General features: G+C 38.0%; 2 protein-coding genes across 6 annotated transcripts in view; both read left to right on the forward strand.

The window, feature by feature from the left end:
- Positions 1-376: 376 nt before the first annotated feature.
- Positions 377-5828, forward strand: cdk2ap1 (cyclin dependent kinase 2 associated protein 1). Of its 4 annotated transcripts, none has more exons than XM_025909001.1 (4): positions 377-618; positions 4195-4319; positions 4903-5029; positions 5116-5828. In XM_025909001.1, the coding sequence occupies exons 1-4, from the start codon at positions 591-593 to the stop codon at positions 5181-5183; spliced, it is 348 nt and encodes a 115-aa protein (XP_025764786.1). In that variant the 5' UTR covers positions 377-590; the 3' UTR covers positions 5184-5828. The 4 variants fall into 4 exon arrangements, with proteins under 4 accessions (XP_025764786.1, XP_003455192.1, XP_003455191.1 ...); XM_003455144.5 differs by having other exon boundaries at positions 380-618; positions 4219-4319; XM_003455143.5 differs by lacking the exon at positions 377-618 and adding an exon at positions 937-1188 and having other exon boundaries at positions 4219-4319.
- Positions 5829-7591: 1763 nt separating this feature from the next.
- mphosph9 (M-phase phosphoprotein 9) overlaps positions 7592-14744 on the forward strand; it is a 34793-nt gene continuing 27640 nt past the window's right edge. For both annotated transcript variants that reach the window (XM_003455119.5, XM_005459653.4), the window contains exons 1-3: positions 7592-7723; positions 8497-8768; positions 9797-9944. In XM_003455119.5, coding sequence (XP_003455167.2) covers positions 8533-8768; positions 9797-9944 — 384 coding nt within the window. In that variant the 5' untranslated portion in view covers positions 7592-7723; positions 8497-8532. The remainder of the gene's footprint in view (positions 7724-8496; positions 8769-9796; positions 9945-14744) is intronic.

Consider the following 14744-nt stretch of genomic DNA (forward strand, 5'->3'; position numbering starts at 1 on the left):
ATAATTCCCATACACATAAGTTAATACAAAGTGCATTAAACAAAAGCATGGTGAAATACTCCCAGAAAGGCCGTTAAGATTTTTTTATGGAGCGATTCTCCAGCTCCTTAAAATGTCAGACTATTTAAGTTTTCTAAAATAATAATAATAAAAAAAATCTATAAAAACTGCTGTCTTCTAAACCTCAAGCTTTATATGGTTGTTTTATTGATAATTTATTGATATTGATAATGAGCTCCCACTGCTTGCATTGCGCCAAGATTGCAATTACCAAAATTAGAAACATTTATTTTGAAATGATTTAACACTAAACAGTGCATTTTTCACCCTGTTACGTGCGCCTTCTTTTGGGGGGGGGGGCACAGAGCGGGCAGGGGTCCGGGTCATGACCCTGAGAGCCACGATTGGACCACACTTTTGCCTTTGTGTGGCCAACCATGTGGCCAAAAGTACTGATGGGACATGAAGAACTGAAATGACTCCTGAGCACATTTTTGAAAAACTGAAGATAAAGTCTCCGAAATAAGAGCGCCTGCTTCCAACTCCAGTTACTTTTCTTTTTAGGTAAAAGCAGACGGCTATCAGTAGTAATGGATACGACCCCTCAGACAAAGACAGGTACGCTGGTGTTCTTTCATACTTTATCTTAACCAAAAAAAAAAAAAAAAAAAAATCTATTAAAAAATTTGGGTGAGTATAAAGTTTAACCTCAAATACATGTATCCACGTCTGGTTGCCTATTCTACTTTAAAAGTCTGGTTTCTCCTTCATAATGTTGTGTAAAAAATTTAAGTTTAAAACATCTAAACACATATCACGTTTAAACACTTTTTGTTAAAAAAGTCTTTTAAAAGTGTCGTTAAAGTAAACTCAGGGATAAAGGTTGGCAAATGTGCTTAAAATGCGTGTTAAAGCGTGCGCGAATTTGGTCGCTTTGTGGTGAAATGTGCTTCTTTTAACCGTTTTCTTGATAATCCGCAGTGGATAGTAGCAATGTTAAAAAGCACAGTGGGTGTCAATATAAAGTGACGGCCATATTTGCCGGTGCCGCTGTTGTAAACAAAAAGTGAGAGACAGACGCTTCACTGAATTTCGGGTCATTTTTATTTCTTTAATTTACAATGTCTTTGGGAATGTCTTACAAACCCAATGTCCATCAGCACATTCCGGGAACTTCTGGGAACCAGGGTAAGGAAAAAACGGCGGAGAAAATCAAAGTATCCGTCTGTTAAATCGAGTGTTAAATTCGGGGTCTCGGAGAATACCTGGAGAAAGACCGTGTCTGTAGTTTTTGTCCAGTTATATATATAGGGTCAGATCCTGGGAGCTAGGCTAATTCATATCCGCCATTATTACTAATGTAAAAGAGCGCCATCCGCGATACAAGTCGGCGAAGAAACACGGTGGGGATGTGAAAGGAGTCGGCGGCGGTTCCTACAGTGTCGATATCCGTCGTCCGGGGTCGCGGTCCCGCCGGGTGGGTGCCGTTACACGGTGACAAAAATGTATCACTTATGTCTTCTTGAGCCAGCCTTGTTCCGTTTCCTCCATGATGCTCCTCGGTCGGAGCTGCCGATTGATCTGCCTCGAATTTTTTTTATGTCTCTTCGAGGACATCTCGTGTTGGAGGTTGAATATTACAGGCGAACAAAGCGACAGGGGAGCGGTGATTATGGAGGTGCATGTGCGTGGATGGAAGTGTTCAGATCCCCAGTTTCTTTATGTTACCAGCCAAAACATAAAAAATACAAAAAATCAATCTGCTCAAAGTAAAGGTATCTGTTATATAGAGAAATGTATGGAAGTAGTGGGAAGAGTTAAGAATTAAAAGAAAGAAGAAGAAGGGAAAAAAACAATAGGAATTGTCGTTCCAAGTCAAGCTAACGGTGGTGTACAGATTGTAGGTATTTGGTAAAATTGTAATTCAAAAATTCTATTAGTAACAAGGGAAATAATTTCTATTTTTAGCACATGAATAAAGTGCAAAAAATGATTTTTTTTCCCTGACTGACATTCTCTTATGAGATTGTTAATATTGATGTTTCAGTGCTTTTGCAACATTTTACCCATTTTACTTCTACTTGCTTTACTTTAGTCCAGAGGTAATGGGTCCAGACAATGACAGATATATCTAAAGGTCAATCCTTTGTTTAAACTTAAATTTCATCTCCATTTTCATAAGACTATGGCATACCAAAGATGATATCACCTATGTCCAGCATAACAATTTTTAAGTAGTTTTTATAGCTTCATAAGCTGCTGATTAGCTTTATCTTTAATAGTACTGACTAAGTTTTTAGTAGGTTTATATTAATCTACTGTACTGTAGTCTTAAACCACCTATCATTTCTTTATATTTTGCTAGGAAAATGGGAAATGGATGTAGAGATTTATTGAATCATGTGCAAACATACACGGGAATACAGTATATAATGCAAAAAGAGAGTTTATATAATTCCAACAATCTCGAAAGTCGAAGCTTTGTTCTTCAACACAGCCTTAACTCTCATAGGAGCTAGGAACATAGGAACACTGCTTCAGAGTAAGGGGGGGTCAGACTGACTGTGTTCCAGTAAATGTTTTTGTATCCAGGTATGCTCTACTCCAGTGGCAGTGTGTTTGGGAACATTATCATGGTGAAAAATGAAACGTTTGCATAGTGGATCAAAATCTGACGGTACTTTTCTCCGTTCACAGTCCATTAATTTTGACAAGAGCCCCAACATCACTGGCTAAAATGCAGCCCCAAACCATGACAGAGCTTTCATCCTGTTTTATAGATGGCTGTAGCGCTCTCCTGACCTTCTCGGTACACAAACTAAAAATTTGAACTCCCTGTTGCTGGTGATTTTCAGCCCAGTTCTTGTGTAACTTGGCATACTTGAGCTTTTCCCCCCAGTTTCCCTTCCTTAAGAACAGCTTCTTGACAGCTACGCTTCAGCTGAGCCTGTTTCTGATGAGGCTTTGGTGAATAGTAGGTGGATCACCTGAAGGGCCAGATGCATCTCTCCTGTGACAGATTTTTTTTTTTTTTCCTTTTTCTTAAACACATGACATTCAGATAAGATAACCCAGGCCTAAAGATAGCTCTTTAGGCCTTTGCTCCACTTTTGTCCTCTAAGTTCTCCATATTGGTGTAAATATACTCTATTATACCTGACAAACTGTGTTATTGTTGGCATTTTTCATAGTCATCAAAGATGTTTACTTCTGCAGCAGGCTGCTGGTAAAAAAGTGCCTCAAGACAGAATTTAAATTGGTTCTTTGCTAAGTTCTCTGTCATGTAGTAACAAAACTCCTTGATAATTTAAGTTTTGTGCCTTTTTTCGCTGCTTGAGTGATTCATAGATCAGTGTTAGGTGGCTTCACAAAGAAAAAGAACATTCCTTTGAAGGTGATAAGGTACAACGACTGGACTGAACTTTAAACAACCTTCAAAGAGAAGTATTGTTCAAGATGACTTTCAAAAATGATAAAGTCTGTCTTCTTGGAAGAAAAGTATAAAGGAATTAGAAATTACTGCTAGAAAGAGAAATGACTGCAATGAAAAGCAAAGTTCACTGGCATACTCATCTCTTTTCTTCATGTCTGAGGTCACTGAATGGGTGGTTTGATAAAAGGTTTTGAGTGTGATGACAGTAACAAGCACTGCTGCTGTTGAAACTAGAAAATCACTTCACCCCCGCCTGGGCTCACTTTCTTGCGGCGTTGTACTTTTAATGTTTTCTGTGTGTGTGTGTGTTAGAGAGGAGATACTACACCTGTGAGAAGAATAAATGCTGCTTGTGGTGAATGCTGTAGCATATTTCATTCCCACACATGTTCCTAAAAACATTTTACAGTGTATGCATCTTTTCTTTAACTGTAATGTGAAACATACGCACTGTCAAGCCCTGCACCATCAGCATCACCTCCCTGCTGTTTCCCACAACACAAACACTGAAGAGCCTAACATGCTTCCTTTGTGAAACTGCTGACTATAAGAAAAAAAACGGCTTTACTGCTCTGATAATACAATTTCCATAAACAAAAAATCTCTTTAATGGCAAACAGTTTCTATTTGTAGTGCCTTTTAACCTTACAGGTTCTCTAAAGTGCTTTAAAAGTTGAGCAGTTGGCTGAGGTTTCTCAGCTGTGAAAGTTTTCTATTTTTTTGAATATATTTGATTTGTGTGTCTATTTTGATTTTGACAGGAGTTGTTTTTGAATTGTCCACAGTTGCAAACCTTCAGTCTCCCTCAGCAGCTAGCCTGGCCACACTGCAGTCCTACAGGCCCCTTCTGAGTGACTACGGACCTCCTTCTCTGGGATTTTCACAGGTAACTACTAATCTCACTGTATACCCCAGCTCGTAAAGGCAAAACAAAACAAACATACTTTTCCAGTTTTTCCATTTCCTTCATTGCCATGGAAGATACAAGAGTGTTGTTTGTTGAGTTTTATTTGTGCAAAACTGGAGAACATTGGCCTAATTACTTCATATTCATATCAACTTTACAGTCCAGGTTTCAACATAAGTCATATTTTTATATTAAAATTGCATTTACAGTCTGTCAAACCACCCATATGATGAAAAGCAGTGTTTTTACCTGTTTCCATCCAGTGGTGGTCTTTTACACAGCAGCAGCACAACTGAATCAAGAAGTGGTGATTTCTTGGGGATTTTAAGCAGGGCTGCTTATATGGACTCTTATAGTGACATGAAATACCTCTCTGTGTCTGATGTAGTGTTGGGACATGAAGGTCAATTTTAGACACTACTCTCCACCCCAGACTCCACAGGTCCTAATTTTTGGTCAGAAGTTAAAGCACAAGTATTAAACTGTACTGTGAGGCTCCATTTTGCATACCAGAAACCAGTTTAAATGTATTGAACCTGACTGATTTTTGCTTTAACTTCAGGGCTCTACTGGCAGCCAAGTGCCTCAGAACAAATATGCAGAGCTGCTGGCCATCATCGAAGAGCTCGGAAAGGAGATCAGACCCACATACGCTGGAAGTAAGAGTGCAATGGAGCGACTGAAAAGAGGTAACCTTTATATGCAGAGCAATACAAAAGCAGCAGGCAAGCATTAACATTTCTCAGACTAAATTTGTATTTGTTCTTCTTCAAAGGAATAATCCATGCCAGGGGGCTGGTGCGTGAATGCTTGGCTGAGACTGAGAGGAATGCAAGGTCCTAGCTAAAAACGCCCATTCCTCCCTGCAAGAACTACCTTTCATGAGGAGAAAAAATAACTTGCATGGCGTTTCCTTTGCAAGGAGGAAGTAAATGAACAAAGGATGGAACAGCAAGCTCCTTGAGGGAGAGAAAAAAAAAGAAATACAGTAATGCAATTTGTGACTCCTGAGAGCTCTGGAGGATAATTTCAATCATGTGTGGGTTATTGGAACTAAAATGAGAGATATCATGTGTTTTTTTTTGTTTTGTTTGTTTGTTTGTTTTTGTTTTTTTGTTTGTTTGTTTTTTTTATGCCCCATTTTTGGGATCATAGTTTTGACTTCATATTTAAAGCATTGGTTTATGCATGCAAATGGGCTCATAGGTTAATTGTAGACACTGCATGGAGTATACAGGTGTAGATGGGGAGGACTTCTTCTTTGAATTTTTTTTAAACTTTGTTTTTTTTGGTAGTGGTTGGTCTGTTTTTCAGACGCCTGTAACACCTAGCTAAGTAAGGGAGGGACAGAGACATGCCAAATGCATCGGTTGATTCGTTTTTGAGGTTGGTTTTGGTATTAAAGGGAGGGGGAAAAAGGAAAATGCTGTTAACTTGCATCTTTGTATGTATTTATTACTCAGTGTAATAAATTGTATTTTCAATATAGTTGTCAACATGATTTATTGTACTCTGGGTTTAATAAGTGCATTACATTTTCCCATGTACACATGGTTTAAGAGACTACTGGTATATTGTACTAGTTATAGCTAAATTATAGAGGCCAGTGATGATCTATCAATTAATTAAATTTGACCTACTAATAAATCAGCATCTACCTATAATGACACATCTCTTTGGATGAATGGATGATGGATCAGTAAACCATATTGGTCCAGGTTGAAATATATCAACAGTTGGTTAGTTGGCCATGATGATTGACATAATCGTCATGATATAACACATTGTAATACTATTAAAAGCTAAATATAATGAAAGTAGGCTGAATTTGAAAGTCAACTGCACCGAGTGCTCATGTGGTGGTGACCTGTCAATCACATGGTAGGTCGTATGCCTGCACCAAAGTATCATCCTTTTAGATTTTAATAGGGAATAACAAAATGAATTTCATGTTGTATTTAATAATATTTCTTTTTACACACAGGGGTTGACCCCTGATTGTCAATGAAAAAGAATGCAAGTTTAAGGCCATTTTGTGTTATTGGCTTTAACATCCATCTTTTATATACAGTCTATAGTCCAGACTACTATGGATCCTACTTTTTTTTTCAAATGGATGACTCATAAAATAAATATAGTTCATTGCCATATAATTTATGGCAGTGCACCTCTTTTAAATAGTTCTGATTTTGTCTAAAAATTTTTTTATCTATTTTGGAATTTTGTAGACTTATCCATGCCAAAAGGGAGAAAATATTTCTCTCAAACATTTAACAGTTATTAACAATTAATCTGCTATTCACGGAGCATTAATTGACAAATATTTTGATGACAAAGTGCTTCTGAGACCTGATGAGTTACTTCTGTATGACAATAAATCCCCCCGCTAACATATCCCAGCTTTATCTTTAAGCAGTATTTTTCATATTCTCTAAGGCCTCTAATATATAAAATGGATTCTTGTGTGAAAATATGTTACACCAAAAGTGGTTACATTCACTGATATTGTGAAATACCCATACTTAAGAAACCTGCAAATTAATGCCAAGCCAAATGGGAGATGCAAGATCTGAAATCAAAATAGAACATCTGACTTGTTGTGACAGTGGACATGGGGTTCCTCCACATGTTTGAATAATCAAAATGCAACCAAACAAATAAGTACAAAATTTCAAATACATTTCAAAAATGAGAATGTGATGAATGGATTCATATACTTTTTGAAACTTTTTTTACTCTGGTTGTTCCACAAACACACAATATGGTTTGGTGTACAGGTCTGACTGTGTTGAAACCAAATTATATTATATGCAGCTGTATATACTGTAGTCACTGTTTTACATTCAAAAGTACATGAAAAAGGAGCCACTCTCCTGAGTAAAATGTTTTGTTTGGCTGCTATATAAGTTGCTAGTACCCTTGAAACGATACTAACAAAACACCATAAATGAGAAATGTCTAATATAAAACCCATCACACACTAGTTCAAGAATCGAGCAAACTGACTTTAAAACACAATAAGGCGTAAAAAATCAGAAACTCTTCATGACTTTAGTTATCTGGCTTAAAAGCCACATTTTAAGTCAAATAAACGTGTGTCTTTTTCCCGTTATTGATAATTTACAATCCTCATGCTTTTGGTTTATCTACGGTCCCAACAGATGCGTACGCCTCTGTTCCCCACATAACCAATAGAAACACTGAGTGAAAGTAACGACCAATCACAGCTCTGTATTTCAGATAATATTTTGACCAATAGCAATGTGGGCTGTGAACGCTACAGCAGCCAACGACCACTGCAGTGCAGTAGCCAACCAGCAACCAGCTAGCCAGCTAGACTACTCACAGAGAAATATGGATGAAATAATGATACAAGTTAACGGGTAGGTTAAATGTTTATTACATGTAGCCAATCAGCGCGACACAGTTTTCTGTTTTACATCATTTATTATATACCCGCGTGCGCTATCGTTTCACCCGCGCTCTCCTGTGTGCCTACGCTGTGGTTACAAACCTGTCATAACCCAACTTAGCCAAACTGAGCTAGCTAGCTAACCATTTTGAACTGCTAGTCAGAGGTAGTTACTGTGCTAGCTTGGTAACTTAGCCTGACTGACCCAGGCTCCCGCGGAGTTTATAGGCAACTTCAACCGTCTGCAGCATCCGTTGCGCTGGCCGACACCATAGCTAAAACAGCTAATGTACCCTCTTATTAAATGAACCAGCCCACTGCTTGTGGAGCTCCTTCTCTGTTGATTATCTTGTTGTTGGCTAAGTTAATTAGGTGTCCAATCAAAGCTGCCCATGTTGGACGAGCAAACACAGGTCATGACAGACAGACTGACAGAAGATCTTCTGTCACAGGCTAAAGCAAAAACAATTACATATTATCTTGAAAATCTGCATATTGTGCACGGCTTTTGTTTATGTCTTATTTATGTTGCTTATATTTATGTCAGTTACTGAATGTTGATAGTAGATCTAAGATCAAAACTAAGAGTTGATTGGGTGTCTTTTCTTGGCTTTTACATGTATTATGCATTAACGTATTAATGCATTGTCGTGTTCACAGTTCAGCAGCACTTCCTGTTGTTGAAGCTGGAAATACAAGAAGTGTGATTAACAGCACTCTTAACTTTTCTCCCTTGGTCCCTAGCTGTCAGAGTGACTCCCTCTGCATGGGCCCATAAAAATGTCCACAGATGACAGTATCTCAGAGGATGTGTCCAGCTCAGGGGCTTTGAGCCATTGCCATGTCAGTGCTGATGGGGATGTGGGCAAGGAGAGCGAAAACTCGCTGGTGTCTTCTGAGGGGACATCAGCCTCAGGACTGGCTGTCTCTGAGGGGAGACACACAACCTCCCAAACAACAGGAGGCACTGTGGAGTGCAGGCCCATGGACATCACACCAGCATGCAACAAGATCAGGTACCGTAACTCTAAGTTCCTTACTGTATGAGTTTTTTTTTTTTTTCTAATGCAGGTGTGTTGTTGTAGTTTTTTTTTTTTTATTTAAATGCTTGAAAGAAAATTGATTTACATTTACTACCTATTTATGCAGAAGATTTTCTCCATTATTGTGACAGCTCTCTTTAAATGCTTGTGGAAATTTGAACATATGTAGGAGTGTTGAATATGAAGATGCATTGACTGCAATTTTCTGTGTCAATTTTGATTTATGGTCTTTTAAAACTCCTATGACAGTTTTTTTTCTTTCTAAGAACTACAATTGACCGCATACATAATTATTTCTCAGATTTAAATGGAATGGAAAATTGAATAGGTGCTGATATTACTCTCTTGTGTTCAGTGGACCTTTTTGTGTTGTGTTTGGAAAACCTCTGAACAGATTGAGTTCAAGTAGATACTGTACATACAATATACATATTGGGTGGTATTTATTTATAGTTACACATATAGAGTGTTAAACTGGAAGAGGAAGTATAGGGCTATTGTGTTAATTTCCACCAAAACATTTCAAAGGCTAAAGATAAGTTCCAGTGCTTGACACTACCTGCTGCTCAGCTGTGACGTTACTCTGCTGCATGTACTGCAGACAAATGTGTCAGAGCTATTCTTCAAGATAAGCACTGTTTTTAAATATACAGATGGATATTCTTCTGCCTTATGTTGCATAGAAATATTTTTAATATTGGCGCATGTTGAACAAAATATCAGACACTGAAAATTCTGTGATAGGCCAATATCTGCTGCAGATGGCTAGACAATATGTCAGTCTGCTCTAAGAAGTAGAGATCTTTTTTGACTTTTATAATTTTATTGAGTCTCTAAAATACTGCTCAGCTATAATAATAATAATAATAATAATAATAATAACATTGCCAGACAGTATAAAATAATACTGGCTGGAGAAACATATCTAATATATTCTAATCTAATATCTAATATTTTAATACTTGATACAATATTTTAACAATATCCAATTTGTTTTACAGGAGCCTATGTCTGAGCACAGATGAAGCCTTTGAACAAGGGAAGACCCTCCCATTCATCAATCCAAGCTCCCTGGAGACCCTTAGGGCCCTGGTGCAGGAGATCCAGAGCAGTGGAGAGACAGACCCTGAGATCTGGAAGGACTGCGAGGTAGGAAAATACCCATTGAGACTGGAAGACAATAGGTCTTGTAGAAAGGCTGATGATGAAGTGTAGTTAGTGTTTGCTGCTGTAGCAGTTTGTTCTTGTGCGCTGTATTTGGCTGCTGGTAGCCTCAGTTCAGACTTGTCACATGTATTTTTTGATCAAATCACACCTGACAGTAAGATAGATGCACACATACACATTTACAGACCCCAACACCCACACAGCACCACTCCACAGCTGATCTTTTCAGACACAGGACGTGATTTGCAGAGAACAGACAACTGTGATGCTCTACAATGTGAAAGCACTTTATGGCACAGTTCATCAAGCTTGAAGGCTTTCAGTTTGTACATCTGGGTATAACACACTCTGTTCTCAATCTTTAATTACTGTATGGGTAGGTCACAGGAAAATTAAATTCTTTCTATGTCTTCTTCCTCTCTAATGGAAGTTTGTATCATAATTGTTGTGCACCGCTGGGTTCTCTGGCACCTTCATAAATACACATAGTATCGCAGTCCTCTAGTGTACATGGAACTATTTTTTTTTGTGTTCTCAACTCTACTCAATTCAAATTTATTTATAAAGAGCATTGTTTGTCTCGGTTAACCCGCCCTCATGTGTTTCATGCTGCTCTGGATTCATTTTGCCTTTGTGGATATTATATTCTTTCGACTGCTTAAACAACCCTATTAAAAATGTGTTTTGAGTTTAACCCTTGACTGTTCTGGTGTTCTGCATTTGGGTCAGTATTCTGCGATTCATGGGAGTGGGACCTGGAAAGGGAGCAGGTTTATAGGAGGTTGGTGATGTAAGAAGGGGTCAAACCATGAAGGGCTCTATTGACAAAGAGAAGGATCTTGAAATCAGTGAAATCAATTCTAAATTTTTCAGGAAATCAAGAAGCTAAAACAGGTATAATATGATGTCTTTTTTGAGTCCCTGTGAGGATCCTAGCAACAGCATTTTCGATAAACTGAAGATGGGACAGAGAGGACTGAGACAATTGTAAAGTGAATTGCAGTAGTTGAGTGGGAAGAAATGAGGGCATGAATAACAATCTCCAGATCTTTCACATAAAGAAAAGGCTTAATTTTTGATATGGAACAGAGATTAAAAAAACAAAACGAAGACGTTTTTAACCATTGAGGTAATTTGCTTGTCAAACTTAATCAGAAAGTGGACTTCTCATTGGGGTTAAGGCAGAGGTGCAACTGAATAGTGTCAGTATGAGAGTGAATAGAGATTGTGTTTACTCATGATTTGTCCCAGAGTAAGCAAAACTGGGAGACCAGAATAAGGCCTAAAATGGAATCCTGAGATACCCTACAATAAGGTGCAGCTGATGTAGAAGAATTGTTTTCATTTTATACTTTTTAAAGATGTTGTTTTTCTGTATGCAAGGAATAAGTTGCTGAAGAATTTTGGTAGTGGTTGATTGTAGAGGTTGGTAATTATTAGGTAATTTGGAGTCTAAGTTGTACTTTCTCAGCAAGTGCTGGATTACCTGCTTCAAGAGAGATGGAACAGTACCAGTAGATTTAGAAGTGTTGATAATGGAGAGGGTGCTTGGATCAAATACATCTTTCAGAAGAGTGGAAGGCACAGTAACTAGAGAGCAAGTTGTAGATTTCAATGAGAAATCTCTGTCTTTGTAAGAGTGGGTAGTGTAATGGGTTTAAAACAGGCTATTTGAGAGAGTTAGTTAAACTGTGAAAGGGGAGGGAATGCTATTAGTCTCAACTTTACTAGTAAGGAATTGTAGAAATTATTCACATTTTAAGAGTTGATGGGAGAAAACATTCACTGAGCAATCATCAGGACGACTGTTTAAGGCCAGGCTTTATACTCTCAATTTATTCAGAGCAGCAGTATCCATAATTGAGGAGCAGTTGCTTTTGAATAAGTTAGTAAAATCTTCAGTGCTGAGATAGAGCAGGGAAGCTGCTACGGACCAAGCATCTGTTGCAGCTTTGAAGGACTCACCAAAATAGTTAGCAGTGGAGGAATTAATATAATGTGATTGGTGAAAAGGTAGATGCTGTGTGGCAGGGGAAAGAAGGAGCAGCATATCAAAAAGGATAATATAGAATTCTAATGAAAAAGCATCTGTTATATCCAGATTACAAATTGAAATTGAAAATTAATAAATTGAAATACCAAAAGACAAATCTAGGTCTAATATATGGTCCGGTTTATGAGTGAGTGCAGTAGTGAGCCAAGTGAAATTAAAAGAATGAAGGAGGTGCATTAAAAAAATTTACCGTAGGTTTATCAGGACAGCAAACATGGACATTAAAATCACCAAGAATTAAAACTTGATCAAATTTTTATTTGTTTTATTTGTTATTTGTTATTGTTCTTGAAAGAAAATCACAGAATTGATTGATAAAGCCCTTCTGAAATGGCACATGGAAGCTATCAAGAGCAAATTGACCATCAAGTTACAATCAGCTGGGCAGAGTTTGATGAGTGGAGAAATTTCTCGAGGATTCAGGAGGTCTGCTTCACAAAGTGGAAGGAAATCCAGAAGTCAGTGGCTAAGCCCCTAGGGATAGGTTGGAGTAGGGTTTACCTGGGCGCAAGAATACAGTGGTAGACAAGTTGACAAGGCTGGTCAGATTTGTCTTCTTTAATGAATCAAATAAGCCGATATCAGTTAGAGACGTGCATTCTCAACTGAACACTTCTTGCACCTTTCCTCTGATGGCAGCCACAGGGGTTAGCTCAGGGCCCTCTAGGTATACTGAGGGGTAGTTAGCGGAAAGGGCATTTCTGACTAAATTCAAATGTGTAAGTGTCCCTGAAAGAAGAGAGTTGGGCAGTCATACACTATGGCAGCTTGACATTATTTATTCAAATTGACATAAACAGAGACAAGACAAACACCAAGGGCAGCAGGTGGTGAGACACAGAGGCGTACCCAGACACAAAGGCGCGGCCATACTGATATGGTGGATGTCCAGGAAATTGATTTCTTGACCATGCAGTATAATAGCAAGTATATAGATCACACATGTGGTTATGGTCATGCTGTTTCTTCATACATATAGCATGTTCAAAAATGTTTGATTCACATAGGCAGAGGTTCATTTTCATGTCATGAGGACCTTAGTGGCACATGGAAGCATCTGTCTGACAAGACATATTTAAGAGAGGGAATTTATGTTTGATATGGGTTTTCTTTGTTTTAAATAAAAAAGTAAAACTTGAAAAAGTTAACTTATACATTTTCTTTCATGGAGAAATCTAAAATTAATTAATTAATAAAATCTCAGAAATAACTGATGGACTGTGGTTTCAGTGCCCATATCTAATTGTGTACGTTGTATACTGAACAACTGTTGACTCCTAAACTGGGTTTTAAGGTTGGGCGATTGGACGAATTTATCGACTATCGACGATAGGCTTTCACCGATTGTTTTTACAAGAGCTATTTATTTATTTGCCCATGAGTACATTTGCTAATAATGTTGGTTGAAGTTAAGAGAATCAGTCAACAGAAAAAATAATAGCGCTGTTTTAACGGCACCCTCTTCCACCTGTGTGCAAATGCGCCCACAGTGCGCCTAAATGCAGCGATTCATTTACAAAAAGAAAGATAAGCAGCAGCCTATGTTCAGAAATAAACAAAAGCATTTTATTTACATAAAAAATCCACAATGGTGGGGAGGGAAACAAAGAGAAACTGGCTTCTTTTTTCCACTATAACAGGCCGTGTTTACAGGCCGTTCCAGTGTTTATCTGTCTTACACACTCGACCAAACAACAAATACAAAATTAAACAAAAAGTAACTTAAAAATAAAAATGTCTCTTCCAGCTAACATTAAAAAACAAAAACAAAAACAAAGGCTATGTTCACACTGCAGGCGAAAGCGCATCAAATCTGATTTTTTTGACCCTATGCGACCCATATCCGATCATGGTATGACAGTGTGAACGGCACAAATCCGATATTTTCAAATCCGATCTGGGTCACTTTCGTATGTGGTACTGAATCCGATACATATCCGATGTTTTAGAAAGTGACTGCTGTTTGAACGGTCATGTCGCATTAAATCCGTCTTTTACGTCACTGACACAAGACAGACGCCAATTATCAGCGCCGGAGAAGCGCCCGAGAAGACATTGCGAACGCTTTCTGGCCATCCAGCGTAGATGTCAGTGAAACTGTTGGGAGGACAACGTGAACATTTTATTTGTACTGTATAATCTGCAGATTCTGACAGAAATCTGCAACTATCCTTTGAAGCACCGCTCCTCTAAAACAGCAATAAGGATAATTATTAGGTTATTTACATTATTATGTAAATAACAAAATAACTTAAAGCAAAAATTGGGAAACGTAAAGTCCATAGTCTTTATATTAAGGACCATCAGTCAAACAATATTGTTTGCTCTGGGTCTAAACAGAGCACGTTGTGTGTGACATATTTTGCGCATGCGGGCCGCTTTGAGCGTTCACACTAGAGCGCGTTTGCTGTCGCATTTTATTTGTAGTGTGAACAAGCAGACAAAAAAATCGGATTTGATCAAAAAATCGGAATTGAGCATTAAGACCTGCAGTGTGAACGTAGCCTTAGATGTAATGTTAAGTCTTTTGTGTGATTTGGCGCATCTCAAATAAATAAGTGAATAATACAAAAAGTAGCTATATTAAAACTGAAACAAACAAGAAAAGAAAGTAAAATATTCCCTCTAAACAAAACTATAAATTCTAAACACAGAAATCAGTCTGTGCATGATTACATTGCTCCGCCCATCAAAAAGTCACCTGCGCGGACATATTGGCTGTCGTTGGT

The sequence above is a fragment of the Oreochromis niloticus genome, linkage group LG7, assembly GCF_001858045.2.
Source record: "Oreochromis niloticus isolate F11D_XX linkage group LG7, O_niloticus_UMD_NMBU, whole genome shotgun sequence".
Classification (NCBI taxonomy): Eukaryota; Metazoa; Chordata; class Actinopteri; order Cichliformes; family Cichlidae; genus Oreochromis; species Oreochromis niloticus.

Coding starts and splice junctions, on each gene's coding strand:
- cdk2ap1 (XM_025909000.1), top strand. CDS start 1,122: ATGTCTTTGGGAATGTCTTACAAACCCAATGTCCATCAGCACATTCCG. Junction 1,189..4,194: donor GGGAACTTCTGGGAACCAGG/GTAAGGAAAAAA, acceptor TGATTTTGACAG/GAGTTGTTTTTGAATTGTCC. Junction 4,320..4,902: donor CTTCTCTGGGATTTTCACAG/GTAACTACTAAT, acceptor CTTTAACTTCAG/GGCTCTACTGGCAGCCAAGT.